At 37.4% G+C, this 20,133-nt stretch overlaps 1 protein-coding gene across 2 annotated transcripts; it reads left to right on the forward strand.

Moving 5' to 3' along the window:
- Window positions 1-217: 217 nt before the first annotated feature.
- On the forward strand, window positions 218-16,113 carry LOC106057925 (uncharacterized). 2 transcript variants are annotated; one of them, XM_056017237.1, is made up of 7 exons: window positions 218-283; window positions 2,271-2,435; window positions 4,580-4,728; window positions 5,789-5,911; window positions 10,032-10,167; window positions 13,932-14,100; window positions 15,059-16,113. In XM_056017237.1, the coding sequence occupies exons 2-7, from the start codon at window positions 2,375-2,377 to the stop codon at window positions 15,297-15,299; spliced, it is 879 nt and encodes a 292-aa protein (XP_055873212.1). In that variant the 5' UTR covers window positions 218-283; window positions 2,271-2,374; the 3' UTR covers window positions 15,300-16,113. The 2 variants fall into 2 exon arrangements, with proteins under 2 accessions (XP_055873212.1, XP_055873213.1); XM_056017238.1 differs by lacking the exon at window positions 218-283 and adding an exon at window positions 325-347.
- Window positions 16,114-20,133: the final 4,020 nt, after the last annotated feature.

A 20,133-nucleotide genomic window follows, 5' to 3' on the forward strand; every position in this document is an offset into this window, starting at 1 on the left:
CAAAGAACTTAATTAACGTTATAACTTTATCTGTTGTTTTTTTTAATTAAATAATTTAATAAAGTAGCAATAAAGTTTAATCGAAGTTTTTTTCTTTTTTTTTTTAAATCTTAGCGCCAAGAGGTAGATATACTATAGGGGGGGGGGGGTAGCGACCACCTTTTTATATTTATATATATATATATCCGAAGTGGTTTCCGTTTGAATTTGGTAATTTCGGGAAAATCCAAAATTATTTTAAGTTTGTTTTAAACCTTCTAGTTCAGTCGACATGTCCAGAGAGGTATGTGCTTGGCCTTTAAATACGTTTATAGATAGGCTTTTGACTTTTGATATTGCAACATCGTGTAAGTTCGCCTGTTGATCAAGATTTAGACAAGAAAATAGACACACACACACACACACATACATATAAGCACACCCTATAGAAGATAGTGAAACTAGGTCTCTGTATATCATGGGCGTAGCCAGGATTATTTTTCGGGGGTTGGGTTTTGGGGGATTTTTTCTCACCCCCCCTTCCTCTGGCGGGGGTTTTGAACTCATCCCCTGGTCACTTCATCCCACTGTCATTTCATCCCCAATTAAATATTTTTATATATAAATATGATTATGTAGAATGCTTTTTGACATTTTATGACTTGTTACTAATGCGTTTATAGTGTTTCCTCTTCCACTATGCTTTCTTAATGAGAAATCTTATATTATATTGTAAATCTGAGTGTGTACTTAGCTATAGCGCTTCTATTGCAATTTGTTAGATGAAATAAACAGATGATAAAAATATCAGGGGATGAAGTGACTGGGGAATGAAGTGACCATGGGATGAAATGACCAGGGGATGAAATGACCAGGGGATGAAATGAACGGGGGATGAAGTGACCAGGGGATGAAATGACCATCGGATGAAATGACCGGGAGGCGGGAACCATAATCACCTAACCCCACTATTGCAGATTTCGTGATTTTGTTTACCTACTTCTTAGCATTTTAACTCGTAAAGTAAAATACCCCTTTCAGACCTTTGCAATCTGTTAATGTGGCCAAAGGTTAATGAGGGTGCCGTGAGGCCAGCACAACGACCAACCGCTTTACTTTCCCTCCAACTAATTTCAGGTACCCATTAGGGTTGGAGTGGACTCATGGGCGCCGTTACAATCGCGAAATTAAAAATCCCAGTCTTCACAGAGATTCTAACACGTGACCCCAACATTGTAACTCGACTAATTTGTTAACGCAAATGATGTAAACAAAACTTCACATAGCGCACACAGTAACCAACAGTCCAGTCTGCACTCAGTTCTGAATATCTAGGTCACCCTTGGGTCTTTGTCACACCTAACACTACGCCTTTTCCCTTTATCTTATCAAGAACGATAACTTATTATCATTGAAATAAGACAGACATTATGAACCTTTGAAGGATTTTAAAAATATATTTTTTTATACATTTAAATCATTGCTATTTAATCAGTCTGAAATGTGGATCACTAATTGTATAAAACAAACAAGTGGCCTCAGTGTGACGCTAGTGTAATTAAATAAATTTAATTACTTAGTTATTTATTAGAAATGGCGCACTTAGGTCTGGGGGGGGGGTTCTAGGAGCGAACCATAGACCAGTACACAATCAATCAGGGCATTCCTAAAAAAAGATCCATCCAAACCGGTTTCCAATGCGCCATCTCTAGTTAAAAAAAGTTTTGAAGAATACCTACCACAAGGTTCAGCCCTTCTCTTTCTAATCTTCATGAATGACCTCCTGGACATCATCTCGGCCAATAAGGCACTTTATGCAGATGACCTCTTAATTTGGTCTACAGAGAAATATCCCGTGCTGACTAGATTCCAAATTAAATAGGAGCCCCCACAACTATCTCCACGTATTCAAAATGGAAAATGGAAATAAAAATAAAATGTTGTTTTTTTTACTTATGCTTTTTACCACATTCCACCTTTTGACCACATTGCACCTTTTGACCACATTCCACCTTTTGACCACATTCCACGCTATGACCACATTCCACGTTTTGACCACATTTGGAAGAGGAAGAAAGTGTGAGGTAATAGTAAGAATTGAAAATAAAAAAGAATAACGCTTAATAATTTTTTAAAAACTCCGTTTCGATAGAGTAGTCTAATCCAACATGTTTGCATTGTAACTATGAATTTCGAATCAATGTTAAAAGCGACAGCATACAAATGTGGTTACTGCAGCTTAAGTTACGCATGTCAAAGTATTAAAACTGATTTTCTTGTATGCATCATAGAAAATCATGCTGTATTGTGGACAGATCTTATGACTCCACTGTTGACTTCTCCATGACAGACATCTAGAAAGGCGTCGAAAATCAATGAGTCCGGTGACGTCTAAATGTCAGCAGTACACCACGAGATGACTTCGGAATCTACGGACAGTACAATGAGTCTTGAAAGTTTGTATTTAGAATCTAGTTTATGGAAATTCAAAGACTAATATATGGGTGACTAATCCATGGGCAGCGCCTTGTGTCTTGATGTAGAATATTAGTTTTAGGTACCATTGTTTGCCACGCTGCTTCTTTCCTCCCCTCTCTCAATCTCAGTTTGTAATTTCCTATTCATTAATGAGCAAGGTTTGTTGGAGATTTTCACGCTAAACAAAACAATGTCAGTAGGCGCTAGATGGAGATTCAATGTAGCGAAACGAATTCTAGATTAGAAAAAAAATTGAGCTGAATGCTTAAGTGTAACTTTTGTGATGGAATGCACTGCCATTAAATTTTGAAATGCCCAATAATATGCCCAATGTTGCCCATTTCGTTTTTAAATATCTTTCAATTTGCGCCTCTGTTTAATGCTTACTTTATGTTGAAATTATTTTGTAATCTAAACGGACAAGCTTTCTGTTTCTGCAGTGTTAACAAGCGTAGAAAAATGATCATATATCTTAAAATAAAAACATAGGTTATTAACACTCCTCGTCCCATATGCTAGGACAAATTTGTACAAATACTCCTTCTTCCCTAGTGCTATTAGAGCATGGAATGGGTTGCCTGAGCTAGCCAGGAAAACCAGTGACTTGGCAGAATTTAAGTCATTGGTTAATATGACTAAATGCATGACGCGTAGGACGTAATCATCTTCTTTTTTGAAGTAACGTCTGCATTATATAAGATAAAATAAGATTGTGTACACCTGATGCACCATGTATGAAAAATTATCTTAAATATTCATTACAGTAATCTGCTGTCTACTTGTATTTTGATTTATTATCTTTAAGCAATAACAAATAGCAAAAGAAAAAAACAAGAGATATGGGAAATGTGGGGGCGATATAATGGAATCTACAGATAAACAAAAGAGAATAAAAAGAGGTAGATTTGAAAAAGATTTTGAAATGAAAAGACTTAACAATGTCAAGGACGCAATATCAAAAGATTCGTTGTTGACAACTAAAAGTAATGAACATGAAAGGAGCTTTAAACAACGAGGGGAACATTTTGTTATGCAGTGCGATAAAGTGTGCGAAATATGTCAGAAGCTTTAAAAAATACTAGTCGACCTGGAGAGTTGGCGTGCATGCGAAGTGTCCTGCATGGTTGGGCGACGTAGAATATTATATATACAAAATAGATTACTTGTTCTCCCCCCCCCCCCTCTTTTTGTTTCTGAGCCGTGCTTTCTGTCGCGCGAAAGCTACGTGGGGTAACTCTAGTCCGACTTGCAGAAATAAAAGAGTTATCTTTCCATGACTTTTTCATCGAGGGTTAGTGAGTCGGCGTGCGTGCGTGGTGTCCCGCATGGTTGGGCTACGTAGAGAATTATATATACAGATATATTTATATAGATAAATAGCTCGGACAAAATAGCGCCGACAAAATAGCGCGAACAAAATAGCGCGGACGAAATAGCGCCGACAAAATAGAGCAGAAAAATTTTTTTTTAGTCATTTTGAAAGAAATACTTAAGATATCGTAAAATATTAATAGAGCCAATATTTTTTTTTTTGTTTTAATGTTATCATAATTTTTCAGTCATTTTGCAGGAAACACTTTAGATATCTTAAAACATAAATAAGCAAAAATCATAAAAAGGTAAAATGAATAATTTCAAAATATAGCAATTATTTACATTGTAAAAGTGTATTTAGAAAACATGCAAAGATACTTGTCAAATTTACACACACACACACACACACACACACAATATCTTTCACTAAATTAAATTGTAGGAAATGTCATGTAGAAATTCCATCACTGGCTTGATTCCGTACATTGGCAACATAGTTATGCATTTTAATCACAGTTGAAAAAGGGGAATGATATAAAATTTAAAGTATTCTCGTTCTGTACAAATATGGCATACTATTAGATCTATTAATATTGAATAGGCACGGACATCAACAAAAATGATGCCCAGGACATTAAATTACTAAATTGCTGTTACTTGTTAAGTGTGACTCCAAGAAGCACGAACCCAGCATTCCACGGCATTCGCGACACATTAATAGTGACCAGTCTCATGTGTAATAGTAATATTGACACCACGTCTCTTTTACACCATTTAATGTCTTTATTCTTTATTATAACATTTGTAGGCACACTCTCAGACGAAGTTCCCAAGAACTACCAGTTTGAGGACGTCCCTTTCGGTGAAGGAGCTCAGGGTAAAGTTTATCGCTTGAAGAACGACGAGAGATTTGTTGTGAAGAAGATCTCTGTGAACAATCCAAAGGACGCCACTAAGGTGAGTTTTGACCCCTGATCTGGTAGTCTAGGAAACTTTGCCGACCAAATCAATACGCTGTAATGTTTTAAAGGTATCCAGTGATTTTTTATACTCCTGCCCTCTTCAGCATTTTTACTAAGAGGTTATTATATTTTTCAGTAAAAGTCAATCACAGTTATATACTTATTGTACACACTTTGATTTTCAAGATTCCCTTATTTTTTTAAAGTAATAAAATATAGTAAAATATAGTGAAATTGAAGATATATCTTTGTAGAAAAATGTAAAAAATACAACAATACAATACAATTTTTTTCCTCTTTCAGACCTTGTGGTATATGGGGCAGATGATGTAAAGGTCATGTTTCTGTGGCCCACGGTTAACTAGATTGTCTTTACTTTTCCCCAATGTCAGGTATCCATTACATCTTGGTGGACTCAGAACCTAAAGATCCCGAAAGTAAGAATCCCAGTATTCCCCAGGATTCGAACTCGGGACCGCCAAGCGCTTAACCACTCAGCTACCGCGCTTCCCAAAGGAAATTTCCACTTTGCACTCAATATGGCAGATGACGTTAACGTAATCTGTTTCTTTGGCCAACGGTTAACGAGCAGATCATCATGTGGCCAGCACAACGACCATAAAATGGGCTGGTGATATAATGGACCTAAGGAAAACGTTAGAAAATGAAAAGTTGAATAGTAGCAGAGATTTTGAACTAAACAGACCAAATTAACAATATCTTATAGGCCATATGGAAAGATCACTGATGCCAACTAAATAATAAAAAAAAATTACTTTGTGTTAGAAGGGCACAGTGCACGAAACTTATTATATGATTTATAAAAATACTTTGTTATCAACACTTCAGTAGTTTATACACCGGATACACCCAAGAACTTGCTAGTTATGGATACGCCTCAATGTACAAGTATCCGAAGTCTATAAATATTTTCCTATTTATATTTCAATCTCTACGCTAGTTAATGGATCATGAAGGTTTTTTGTTTTTTTGCTTTTTTAAAAACGTTAATTTAAATTTCTTGCCTTATAATTATTATTTTTTTTACTCGACAGCACAAAGACCTACGAGAGCTCAACGTTTTGAGAACACTTGATCGGCATGAGCGAATTGTTCCGTTTTATGGCTACGTTCCGTTGGAATTTGAGCTCTTGCTTTTTATGGGCTTTATGGAAATGGTGAGACTAATACATCTGTAGAAGTCATAAGTTATCAAGTCAAAAGTCATTTTGTCAAAACTGTATTGAAGTCAAAAGATATTTTGTCAAGACTATATAAAAGTCAAAGTCATTTTTTCAAGACTGTATAAAAGTCAAACGACAATTTATCAAGACTGTATAGAAGTCACATGCTATTTTGTCAAGACTGTATAAAAGTCAAATGTCATTTTGTCAAAACTGTATAGAAATCACATGCCATTTTATCAAGACTGAATAGAAGTCACAAGGAATTTTGTCAAAACTGTATAGAAGACACATGTCATTTTGTCCAGGCTGTATAGAAGTTGTATGTCATTTTGTCAAAACGGTATAGAAATCAAAAGTCAATTTGTCTAGACTGCAATACTAAACTAGATAACTAAAACTAGAGGGTCAAATATATTGATCTTATAAATAAAACAGTGTTTCTTAACCATTCAAACAACAAAAATTAGGTTACAACCTCCCTAAGACTAAGACTAAGACTGCTTTATTGATCCTTACGGAAATTTGTTGTGATTACAAGGACCCGTTTCTCATATAAAGACAACACAACAGAAAAATACACATAAATACAACAGACAACATATAGAGTTCATTCAGCGACTACACACAGGTATCTTGGTGCATTTCATGTTCCCTGATCAATGAGTGGCGGTGATAGAGTCTGACCGAGTGAGGTACGAACGAGTTTTTGTACCGCTCCGTTCTTGTTTTGATTGACAGCAGTCGTCCACTTCGCGACGACCTGGCGTAGTTCTGATGGAGCGGGTGGCCGTTGTCTTCCAAGATTTTTCCGATTTTTCTTAGGCACGTATGTTCAAAAAGTTCCTTTAAATGTGGTAATGTTGTGAGTGTAATTTTTGATGCTTTTTTAATGATGTTTTCTAGACGTTGCAACAGTTTAGATGAGGCGTTGCCTTGCCAACAACTTATTCCGTATGTTAGCAGATTTTGTACAGTCGCGCCGTAAAATGTCTCAAGGATCTTCTTGTTTAATTTAAAACTGTTGAGTTTGTATAGAAAAAGAGTCGCTGGGCTGTTTTCTTTGTCAGAGTTCCAAGGTGGTCTTCCCATGAAAGCTTGTTGTTGATGATAACGCCTAGATATTTATATGCCTTTACTTGTTCAATAGATGTAGTGTTTATTTGCAGTTCACGTATAGTTTGTTTTTTCTTTCTAAAATCTATTATAAGTTCTTTAGTTTTTGTTACATTCAGTTCTAGAAAGTTGTCGGTACACCAGTTTGTAAACTCTTCTATCGAGCTTCGATACTGAGTTTCGTCTCCTGAAATAAGACCGACTATGGCAGTATCATCAGCGAATTTAATGAGTTTAACTGAGTCATAGATGCTTCTTATGTCATTAGTGTAAAGAGTGTATAGTACAGGAGAAAGTACACAACCTTGTGGAGCACCTGTACATAGTACTCGAGTTGACGATTTGGTGTTGTTGACTTTAACAAACTGGGGACATGGGTTAAAAAGTTTTGAACCCATGCTTGTAAGTAAGGGCTTACATTTAAGTTACTCAGTTTGTTTATCATTAGATGTGGCTGTATGGTATTGAAAGCCGAGGAGAAATCTACGAAGAGGACTCGTGCATATGTTTTGGGTATATCGAGATGCTTATAAAGCTGGTCCAAAAGCAATAGAATGGCATCCTCAGTTCCTCTAGCTGCTTTGTATGCATTTTTGTGAGGGTCTCGGCTGTTATTGACTTTTGCTACAAGTTGTTTAAGCATATATTTTTCAAAACATTTCATAACAATAGGTGTTAGTGCTACTGGGCGGAAATCATTTAAGCAATCTATTTTTGGTTTCTTAGGCACTGGTATGATCTCTGAAGTTTCCTCCCCCCCCTCCTACCTTCGCCAGCTACGGGGTATATTAGAGCGCTTGAATTGCCCACAGATTGTGAAACGCTCTAATACAATTGTCTGAAAACACTCTCTAAGGGCTTTCAATAGGCGCCCCACGGAAACGCTTTAAAGACCTGATCAGGCGCAAGATTGCGTTTAACTGGCATTGTGGAGAACACTTGGCAAAATATGGCAACCTTCTTCTTCTTCGTTCTCATTGTTGTGTTGGCGCGTTCATGAGATGAACTGCGCAGTGGTTTCCGAATCACGGAGCTCTCCATATAGTTTTCTTTCTATTGGGGTGTTTTGGGGCCAGTGTCTTGTACGGGTCTCTTGGGTTAAGAGGTAAAGAGAGCAGTCCTGGAGGACATGGTCAGCATTCTCTGGTGACACTCCACACGGGCAGATTTCACTGGTTCCAATTTTGAGATTCCGGTACATATAGCAACCTGAGAATGTGGAAAAAGACTTCCAAATACCAACGCACATACATTTGAGACCCGAAGAAAAGACACCACCAAAGAAATGGAGCGAATAGCGAAAAGAGAATGTCAATGGACTCCCTCTAGACTAGAGTTTTGTCTGCGTTGAAAGGACACACTATGTAGTTCTTCTTATCTAAGTGACATTCTGCACTCTTCCTTAATCACGGGACTCGAACACAATGATTCATTTTAGTGTTAATGCGTTACCGAATGTATTACTGAATGTATTACTGAATGTATTACTGAATGTATTACTGAATGTATTACTGAATGTATTACTGAATGTATTACTGAATGTATTACTGAATGTATTACTGAATGTATTACTGAATGTATTACTGAATGTATTACTGAATGTATTACTGAATGTATTACTGAATGTATTAATGACACAATGATCTAGTCGTCTAGTAACTCAATAGTTTCTTTATTTCCGAATAATGGTTTAACTCAGTGATTCCCAAAGTGGTCTATATAGACCCCCCAGGGGTCTACGAAGACTTCCAAGGGGTCTACGAAAGTGAAAAAGTAAATTGGGGGTCTATGAGATGTCCATGGGGGTCTATGACTTTAATGTTCACACTTCATTAATGTAACTATTTCAAACGCTTATAAATGATTTGTACCTTAGTTATAAATATCTATTTACCTGTTCAAAAGTAAAATAGTTGTATTTAATTTCAATACTTATTTAAATAGTTAATTTTGTCTACATGTAAGTAATGTTTAACAAAAAGAAATCTTGATTTTAAAGCGTTGATTATTTATTTCCTTGTTAAATAAGCGGTTGTCTATAATAAGAGCCTTTTTATGACCATAAGAAACAAATAATTATTTGATTATTTGAGACGATGCCACCCTGAATACGGAAAATACTGTATATAAAACATTGATTTTACCAGCCCTTGAAGTAGTTTTAAAAACTGTTTTACACAAACCTTCATCTGATATTATGAAACGAATTTCTTTTAGTAACACTACAGTTCAAGGGCACATCGGTGGGATGAGCAGTAAAGCTGCAAACTGCCTAATGGTCTTCAGCTCCATAGTTTTCCCCAGGGCTGACCCACGAAACCTTTCCCATGTTTGGTTGTATAGCTGCAAATCAGCAGAGGTTTCAATTCTATTTTCCTTCGGCGAGGTAGGCTGCAAGCCAAGGCTAATGAGTCCCTCCTGCCCGAAGCTTACTGGTTTAGGCGCCAGTAACTCACCTTCGCCCCTTCTCCTGTTAGTGAAAACAGCTCCGCAGGCTCAATATTTGAGCCAAACGTGAAAGATCAAGAAATACAGGAGAAACTCTTTGCCAAAACTAATACAATAATACATAAGGCAAATTAATTAATTAATATTTAATGTTTGAAGGACTACTTCATAGAACAACGAATTCCTATATGAAACAATATCCATAGAAACGCTGATGAACATACAAAAAAAAAACATTTCCAAAGTGCATGGTGATTCAGGCAATACATATTAATTATTTTAATAGGTTTAAATTTGAATTATATCTGTAAAAGAAGATATATCTCTCTAACTTATGATGTAGCTTTACATTACTTTTCACTCTTTGACTTAATGCAGTTAGAAATTAGTTAAAAAAATTAGTTTGTGAATGTACAAAAATGCAATATAAGTTAAGCAGGGGGTCTACCGAAAATCAGAAAACATGGCAAGGGGTCTACGAGACAAAAAAGTTTGGGAACCACTGGTTTAACTTATTTACCAGCGTCTCAAATTGCATGTAAACTTGCAGGGTTCTCTCAAACAATACATCCGTAACAACGGCGCCCTAGATGAAGCCAGAACTAGACTATATACAATTCAGATTTTGGAAGGAGTTTCCTATCTACACAACTTAAAGGACCCTATTATCCACAGAGACATTAAAGGTAATTTAACCCCTCACTCGTGGGGTGGAGTTTTGTGACTATTTTGTTTTCTTTAAGTTTGTTTATTGTATGTGAAATTTTAATGTTAAACCATCACCTGCCCCAGCGCAGCCGGGGGGGGGGGGTTGTTAAAGCTAAACCCTCCCCCCTTTTCAATAAAAAAAAATGGGGGTTTTGAGTTTTAAGTCCATCTCCAATAGTTTCGAGGTTAAAGACCCCCTCTTCAATATTAAAGCGTACTACAGTTACGAAAATCTATGAGCGTAGCCAAGGGGGTTGTGAGTTTAAAAATCCCCTCCAGATAGTTTTGAGTTTACCCCCCCCCCACACCCTAACATCTGGTTTTGACGATAAAACCTTTTTCGATACTAAATCTAAAGCAAACTACAGTCACCGAATTCTAATAGCTCAGCCAAGAGGAGTTTTGAGGTTAAACCCTCTCCCGTTCAACAAAAGAAAAAGCAAAGCTACAATTACTAACTTTCATTAGCGTCTCCAAAAATGTTTTGTGGTTACCCTCCCCTCCAATAAAAAGAAAAAAACTAAAGTGAAACTATAGTTACTTAGTGTCACTGGGCTCCATTAATAAAGTGGAGTTAATAGCAGATTTGATTTTTGACCTATACATTTTTAAATAGAACAGTAACAGGATGATGCCCTGTAGATATACAAGAATATGCTCTTAGCTTTAAACACCGGAAATAATATTTAGCGTAGGGGTTCAGTCCAGGACCCCGCTGGGGGAGCTTACAGCACCTTCCGACTCCCCTAGCTGTCTTTCCACTAACTCCAGGAAGAACCTATTGAAGGTTAGAAATAAAGTCCGTAAGGATAACGGGCCAGAAAGTCATGAAGACTTAACTACGTACACACACATGTAGTTAGTGACTGATAGTTGGATTTGATTTTGTTGTATTTTACGTGAGATTTTCATGCAAAACCATCACTTTCTCCAGCGCAGCCAGCGTGTTTTAAGTTTAAACCCCCATACCAGGGGGGTTTGCAGTTAAATCCCCCCTCTTCTATAAAACAACACAAAATAAAATTAATGCAAACGACAATCCCAAAATTTCAAGAGCATAGCTAAGAAAGATTTTGATTTTAAAATCCCCTTAGAAATTAAAGATAAAGCTCTATCTTCAATATAAGAAAGCAAATTACACACTCAAAATTCTATGAGAGTAGCCAAAGGGGTTTTGAGTTTAAACACCCTTCAGCGGGGTTTGAAACTAAAAAAAATACCTCTTTAATATAAAAAAAGCAAATTACACACTCAAAATGCTATGGGCATAGCCAAATAGGTTTTGAGGTTGAAAACCCCCCTCTTCAATATTATTCTAAAGGAAACTACTCTCGCCAAACTCTATGAGCGTAGCTAAATGGTATATATATATATATATATATATATTGTTATAAACCTTTTGGTGGCACAAACGGGGATAGTGGTTTGTGTGTAGTCAGCCGACGCAAATCGCCCCAGGCCAGCGCTAGACGAGCGGTCAACCGTGACGAGTAACGACTGTCAGCCGAGACGAGTGTCAACACGGCGGTTCGGGAAGGATCGACGGCGGTCCGGGAAGGATCGACGTCGTGAACAGAGCTCAGGAGCGTCACGAGAGTTGTAGTCAACTGACCACCTAGAAACGTCGAGCGGCGTTCTGTCCGGTTCGAGAAGGCCAGTAGGGACCCTATATAAGAGCGGAGGTGACGCAGTCAAGACGGTTCAGAGTCCGGTTCACTACAGTCCGGTCGACTACAGCACAGTTCAGCGGTGTGGTTCTGTACGGAGCATTACGACGGTTCAGTGCGGAGTACTGTCAAGTACAGTTGAGACGACTGGCGTCTTGATCTTGGTCGGCGATCGAGTCCGACACAACGAGCCTAGTGTGTGAAGTCAGTCCTGAACTGTTGAACCCAGTGCAAGCCCGGAACGTGACGGAGAGGCCAGTGCAAGAGTTGATACGGTGGAACGGTGTTATCGGAGAGATATTTGTACAGTGTACGTGTTGCCAATTGTACAGTATTGGCTGTTATTTATTCAACTATTAAAGTGTTACGTTACTTCGGAGCCCTGAGTTGTCAAGTTCTTTAAGTTGGTGGTGTAAGGTGCAGTTTGCAGAGAGCCTGGATAGTGAGATTCGTAACAATATATATATATATGTGGGGGGTGGAGAAAAAATCAAAACCTCCCCAAACCCCGTCAAAAATTCTGGCCACGCCCATATATATACTAAACATATAAATATAAATATAGAGAGAGTGTAGGCCAGTTTGTATTTACTTTTAATCGTTTCATTAACAGTGTTTTTCCTGACACCATTACTTTCACCAAAATGAAAACTTCAGGGTGCAGGGCAATGTTTAATTCAAAAGAAGACAAACACTGTACATTTTGTATCGGAGTGCATACTGATATGTGTGTGTGTGTGTGTGAGCAGGTCAGGAGGCGCTGCAGACCTTTTCTCTGCTCAACGTTCAATTATTTACAGTAGGCAGATGGTAGCGCTACTGGGTGGGTTTCATCTGTGACACCTCAGTCTGTGACCAGCTAGAGTCACCTAAGTAACCAGACATACTAACCTAAACTAAATGAAAACACCAACGAAACTTTACTTGAAATTAAATAAGACAAAATGAAACTACATACAAAAATAAATGAACCATAAAATATATATACACTAACCACTACAACTGAACCCAGCAACTAACTAAAACCCTCTAAATCTACGCCACTACAAACACCACAAACTAACCAAACCAACTATCTAACTAAATCACTACAACACTACACTAGACCTATGATCTACACTAACACTAAAACAAGAACGCCTTAGTACCTTACTATTCACTAAGCAAAGACTAAGGCAACACTTACACTACAGAAACAAAATAACACTAGATTCCCTAGATCTACAGCAGCAATAACAACAGCAGAATTATGCAGCAGTTATATTCAGCAGAGTAATAGCAGTAATATTAGATACAGCAGTATGTATTTCAGCAGTAATATTCAGCAATAGCAGGCCATCCCAGGTACAGAATAATAAAATAATTACACGAAAGACCACAAAGATCTTCGGCTGTCACCCAGACAGAGATACTGTACTGACCACTGGTCAAATGTACACTCAACTGTTTTAAGACAGCATGTACATCACTTTTTATACTATCCCGCACTAGCCTATATAAAAATAGCTCTAAACTATACAACAAAGATACATATAAAAATAGCTCTGGGAGCGCAAGCTTACATATGTTAGAAAAGTATTTCAATGGACCTCATTCACCAATCGTAAACAAACATTTAGCCACGTGGTGCTCTATCTCTTCTATATAATTTACGATCTCATGTTTAATTCATGATGGTTGTCACGTGACAGTTTTTTTCCCCATTGTTTTATCAATAAGATCACGTGACTAAATGTTGTTTGTTTACGATTGGTGAATGAGGTCCATTGTTATACTGAATGCATCGCCTATGATACTGATCGAGTTTTGGCCAATGCGATATAAAAATGTTTTGAAAAACAACAACTTTGGCCTTAGAGGTAAAAAAAAAAGGTCAAATCACTTTAATACAGCAAGAACTCAAACAATATGGTAACGTTGACAGGAATAGGTAAATATAAAGATAACGTAGATAAAGATAACATAATGATAACATAAAGATAACATAATGAAAACATAACAGTGTTTTCATACATTCTAAACATTTTATTCTTCCACTAATTTTCTAACCTCCCCGATGACACTATGCATTGCAGGTGAGAACGTTTTACTGGAGGATGAGTATCACTTGAGACTGACTGACTTTGGTGTCTCGAAGGTGATCAGTGACCTAACCAATGCCAGGTCAGACATCGGGACATTTAGCTACAGGGCCCCAGAAACATTCGACCCGTACAAGTCTTATGATTTTAAGGCCGATATATGGTAAACATTGGTAGTCCTGTGACTTTTTAGGACTTCTATTAAAGAGTAGAAAAGATTATCTATCTATCTATCTATCTATCTATCCATCTATCTATCTATCTATCTATCTATCTATCTATCTATCTATCTATCTATCTGTCTGTCTGTCTGTCTATCTGTCTTTCTATTTATCTATCTATCTATCTATCTATCTATCTATCTATCTATCTATCTATCTATCTATCTATCTATCTATCTATCTATCTGTCTGTCTATCTCTCTGTCTATGTATCTCTCTGTCAGTCTATCTATCTATCTATCTATCTATCTATCTATCTATCTATCTATCTATCTATCTATCTATCTATCTATCTATCTCTATCTGTCTGTCTGTCTATCTATCTATCTATCTATCTATCTATCTATCTATCTATCTATCTATCTATCTATCTATCTATCTATCTATCTATCTATCTATCTATCTATCTATTTATCTATCTATCTATATCTGTCTGTCTATCTATCTATCTATCTATCTATCTATCTATCTATCTATCTATCTATCTATCTATCTATCTATCTATCTATCTATCTATCTATCTATCTATCTCTATCTGTCTGTCTGTCTATCTATCTATCTATCTATCTATCTATCTATCTATCTATCTATCTATCTATCTATCTATCTATCTATCTATCTATTTATCTATCTATCTATATCTGTCTGTCTATCTATCTATCTATCTATCTATCTATCTATCTATCTATCTATCTATCTATCTATCTATCTATCTATCTATCTATCTATCTATCTATCTATCTATCTATCTATCTATCTATCTATCGTCATTATCATCACCATCGATCTGTCTGAGACTGTTTGTCTGTATATCCATATTTGTATATTGATCAATCTAATCTAAATTTTCTATACCTAAATAACTATATATATATCATAACTATTTATATATTTATTTAGGAGTGTGGGTTGCACTGTATTTGAAATGGCCAGCGGCACCGCGCCCTTTGAATCCACTTTCAAAAACCAAGTTGAAGCTGTCGCTGGTATCGGAGAAGGTCTGCGACCAGACATCGAGTTCAATAAATGTTCATGCAACCTGAAAAAATTCTGGGATAAATGTTTTGAAAAAGATCCAAGCCAAAGACCAACAGCTGACGACTTGCTGGCCAATGATGATTTTCTTAAGCAAGTTGAATGACACTTGTCATACCAATAGATCTTTAGTCCTTACTGTAGGAAACAAGAAAAACATTTAAAAAAAAACAACAAATCTTATATTTATTTGTGCAAAAAATGTGGGCTATTCGTGATCGCGTTTCAATAGAATAAACAAAAAAAATGTGTCCATTCAGAGCTCTAGCATTCTCATTCTCAACTTATACCACTACATCTGTCAAGTACGATTTCTTTCTCTTGTTCGTTACAAAAAAAAAAAAAATTAAAATTGATTCTTGTTTTGTTAGGTAAAAGAAAAAATTGTGCAAAATTTCACATTGAACCAAGATTGGCTGAGGGAGAAATAGTGTGTATAAACTTTTGACCGGACAGAAAGAGTTGATAGAAGCTTTGTAAACTTGAGAGAAGGCCTAATGGGCCATGTAATCCCAGTTTTCTACTCAGTGGATCCACTTTGCTTCGCAAGTAAAGAAAGTTTTGAAGAATTTTAGAAGCGAGGATTAGTGAAAAGAACAACAGAAAGTAAACAGGTGCCTTATTGTACAGTCATTGTTGTCAACTTGAGAAATAATAATAGAGTTTAGAGTTTAGAATGACAGTTAATTTTACGTCTTTTATCATGGTAGCAATTGTGTCCATATTATATTGTTTTATATATTATGCAATCATCTGCAATCATTATTCTGTTTTTTTTATCTTTTGCAGTTTTATTTTTTCACACTTTGTGAATAAAATTAAAATGCTACATTGGTGTAGTCTTATCAGAGCATTATATGTTACCGCTGCCGTCACTGATTTTTTATTTCAGCGGATATTAAATTTAATACATTTTATTACATGTTTGGTTCTAGTAATTTACATAAATCTATATTCTATAAAGTAGAAAGTAAGTTGTATGTATGTATGTATGCTGTATGTATGTATGTATGTATGTATGTATGTATGTATGTATGTATGTATGTATGTATGTATGTATGTATGTATGTATGTCGCATAGAAATCGAAACTGTTTGACCAATCTTGATAAAATTTGGCACAAATGTTCCTTGGATACTAACTGGAACCGTAACGTATGTATGGTAGCCCTAAAACAAACTTAAGAGCCTCAATAAAAAAAAAAGTTGCTCAACCCTATGAAAGTATTTCTGTTTCATTGATCTACGCCATGTTTACCATGTTTACAAGAGAGAAGATCTAATTTGTAAAACTACATTTTGCATAGATAGTTTTTTCGGACACATGAAAATACAAAATATAGTCTATTGATTTCATTATTAAATAAAAGTAACCTTCAAATTTGTGTTTGAAAAGCATTTTTACATAATTTCATTCCTTATATCTGCGAATTTAGACGTCCTGACTTACTTTATAATTCCTTTCATTTAAAAAATCGTGTAAACCCGTTTTAATTGTACTTTATATCCTAATCATTTCGCGCTCCTTTCGTTTTTAATAGGTATGAATATGAATGTGTCGGCTTAACGGGTAAACCCATTTTCGCAAAACCTTTATTTTCGTGGCGAAAGAGAAAAACTTAAAAGGATCTTTAGCTTAGTTTAACATACATCTAAACCAATCCACTAGACTAGTAAACACAAACTGAGGCCCGCTGGCCGCGGGTAATGTCTGGCTAGTAATTTATTATTATTATTTCAAAAATTGGACCCATATTTCTAAAGTCTCGGTATCAAGAAGAACGTAATCCCTCAGCTGATGAATTCCATCTGCCTGGCTCTGCCGATTGTATAAGGCGCCTGGTAATTGCCTTCAACCTTTCACCAAGCAGTTTGTTTGACATGTTTCGGGTTTTCTTTCAGTTTTGAAAATAAATTTATCCTAGCCCAAACCTCCCAAACGGGGAAAGGCTGCTGGTAGGGTTTGAACCCGGATCATCGAGACCATCCGAACGACAATCCAAAACGCGTACCATACGAACATTCAGCCATCCAGCCAGCGGGGGTTTAGTAAATCAATTTAAGCCACACGGGCATGCAGCCATACAGCCAGCGGGGGTTTAGTAAATTAATTTAAGCCACACGAGGATGCAGCCATCCAGCCAGCAGGAATTTAGTAAATCAATTTAAGCCACACTAGCATTCAGCCATCTAGCCAGCGGGGGTTTAGTAAATCAATTTAAGCCACACGGGCATGCAGCCATCCAGCCAGCAGGGGTTTAGTAAATCAATTTAAGCCATACGAGGATTAATCCATCCAGCCAGCGGGGGTTTAGTAAATCAATTTAAGCCACACGGACATTTAGCCATCCAGCCAGCGAGGGTTTAGTAAATCAATTTAAGCCACACTGGCATGCAGCCTTCCAGCCAGCTGGGGTTTAGTAAATCAATTTAAGCCACACGGACATGCAGCCATCCAGCAAGCGATGGTTTAGTAAATCATTTTAAGCTACACTGGCATGCAGCCTTCCAGCCAGCGGGGGTTTAGTAAATCAATTTAAGCCACACGGGCATGCAGCCATCCAGCCAGCAGGGGTTTAGTAAATCAATTTAAGCCACACGGGCATGCAGCCATCCAGCCAGCGGGGGCCAATTTTAGCCACACGAGCATTCAGCCATCCAGCAAGAGGGGGTTTAGTAAATCAATTTTAGCCACACGAGCATGCAGCCATCCAGCCAGCGGGGGTTTAGTAAGATAATTTAAGCCACATGGGCATGCAGCCATCCAGCCAGCGGGGTTTTAGTAAATTAATTTAAGCCACACGGGCATGCAGCCATACAGCCAGCCAAGGTTTAGTAAATTAATTTAAGCCACACGGGCATGCAGCCATCCAGCCAGCGGGGGTTTAGTAAATCAATTTAAGCCAAACGAGCATTCAGCCATCTAGCCAGCGGGGTTTAGTAAATCAATTTAAGCCACACGAGCAGACCATTTGTTGTTCTGAGACACTTAACCATTTATAGTGACAGTAGGAGCCCATCCCAATTGCTATCCCTAGCTATGACAGCCTTGATAATGCTAAGTAATATCTACAAAAAAACTAAACTAAACAAAGAAGGGATAAAGTTTCAGTGGAAGTACAGAAAAAAAAGCAGTGTTCAAATGTGGAAAAAATAGATGACTACTGAAAAGATTTAAAATATATAGGCTGAGATTGTCAATCTACTGACTTATCAGGCTCTGACAATCTACTGACTGATCAGGCTCTGACAATCTACTGATTGATCAGGCTCTTACAATCTCTACTGAGTGATCTGGCTCTGACAATCTACTGATTGATCTGGCTCTGACAATCTCTACTGAGTGATCTGGCTATGCCAATCTCTACTGAGTGACCAGGCTCTGACAATCTACTGATTGATCAGGCTCTGACAATCTACTGATTGATCAGGCTCTGACAATCTACTGAGTGATCAGGCTCTGATAATCTCTACTGACTGATCAGGCTCTGACAATCTACTGACTGATCAGGCTCTGACAATCTACTGAGTGATCAGGCTCTGACAATCTCTACTGACTGATCAGGCACTGACAATCTACTGAATGATCAGGCTCTGACAATCTACAGAGTGATCAGGCCCTGACAATCTACTGAGTGATCAGGCTCTGACAATCTCTACTGACTGATCAGGCTCTGAAAATCTACTAAGTGATCAGGCTCTGAAAATCTACTGAGTGATCAGGCTCTGACAATCTACTGAGTGATCAGGCTCTGACAATCTCTACTGAGTGATCTGGCTCTGACAATCTCTACTGAGTGACCAGGCTCTGACAATCTCTACTGACTGATCAGGCTCTGACAATCTACTGAGTGATCAGGCTCTGACAATCTACTGAGTGATCAGGTTCTGACAATCTACTGAGTGATCAGTCTCTGACAATCTCTACTGAGTGATCAGGTTCTGACAATCTACTGAGTGATCAGGCTCTGACAATCTACGGAGTGATCAGGCTCTGACAACCTCTACTGAGTGATCTGGCTCTGACAATCTCTACTGACTGATCAGGTTCTGACAATCTACTGAGTGATCAGGCTCTGACAATCTCTACTGAGTGATCAGGTTCTGACAATCTACTGAGTGATCAGGTTCTGACAATCTACTGAGTGATCAGTCTCTGACAGTCTACTGAGTGATCAGGCTCTGACAATCCAGAGACTGATCAGGCTCTCAAAATCTAATGACTCATCAGAATCCCACAATGAGAATGGGAGCTGCCTTATGTGACAAACCAAATTTTTTCTTCTAGAACAAGACAAGAACAAGGATTGAATTTAAGGGGAAAATGCATATTTTTGTGGGAGCCGAAGTGATTCTGATACGTTAAGGATAAACTTAAACAACACAACTGTTAACTGTATATGTTAACTCTTTTATTTAATATATGGATTAATATTGTTTACTTTTTATTGACCATATTTTATTTCATTCATTCAGCTGGTAGATCCTATAAATCAGCATGTACAAACTACGGCCCGTGGGCCAGATCGCACCCGTGACTTGGTGCTATCAGACCCCATGAAACATCTGACCATAAATGCATACATAGGAAGCAGTTCCTTTGGACTCGAGTTTGTTTTTGTATCTTATAAATGACAGACATGACATGAAAAGAGAAGATACTTTCGTCCTAAACGTCTCACAGTGTCCATCTAGCCATGCATGTTAGTCAGTAACGAAACATCTTCCAAGCCATTTGTTTTCCTGGCTGACTCAAGCAACCCATTCCAAGCTCTAATAGCACTAGTCAAGAAGGAGCATTTCTATTCGTTCCCACTAGCATATGGAACAAAGAATGTGCCTTCATCTTTGTGTCTTTCTGAGTATTTTATTAGGTTTTGGTTTAGCATTTGTAGATTATGGTTTATTCGGCGGTTCTCAACCTTTTATGCTCGCGACCGG

Source organism: Biomphalaria glabrata, chromosome 18 (genome assembly GCF_947242115.1).
Source record: "Biomphalaria glabrata chromosome 18, xgBioGlab47.1, whole genome shotgun sequence".
Lineage (NCBI taxonomy): Eukaryota > Metazoa > Mollusca > Gastropoda > Planorbidae > Biomphalaria > Biomphalaria glabrata.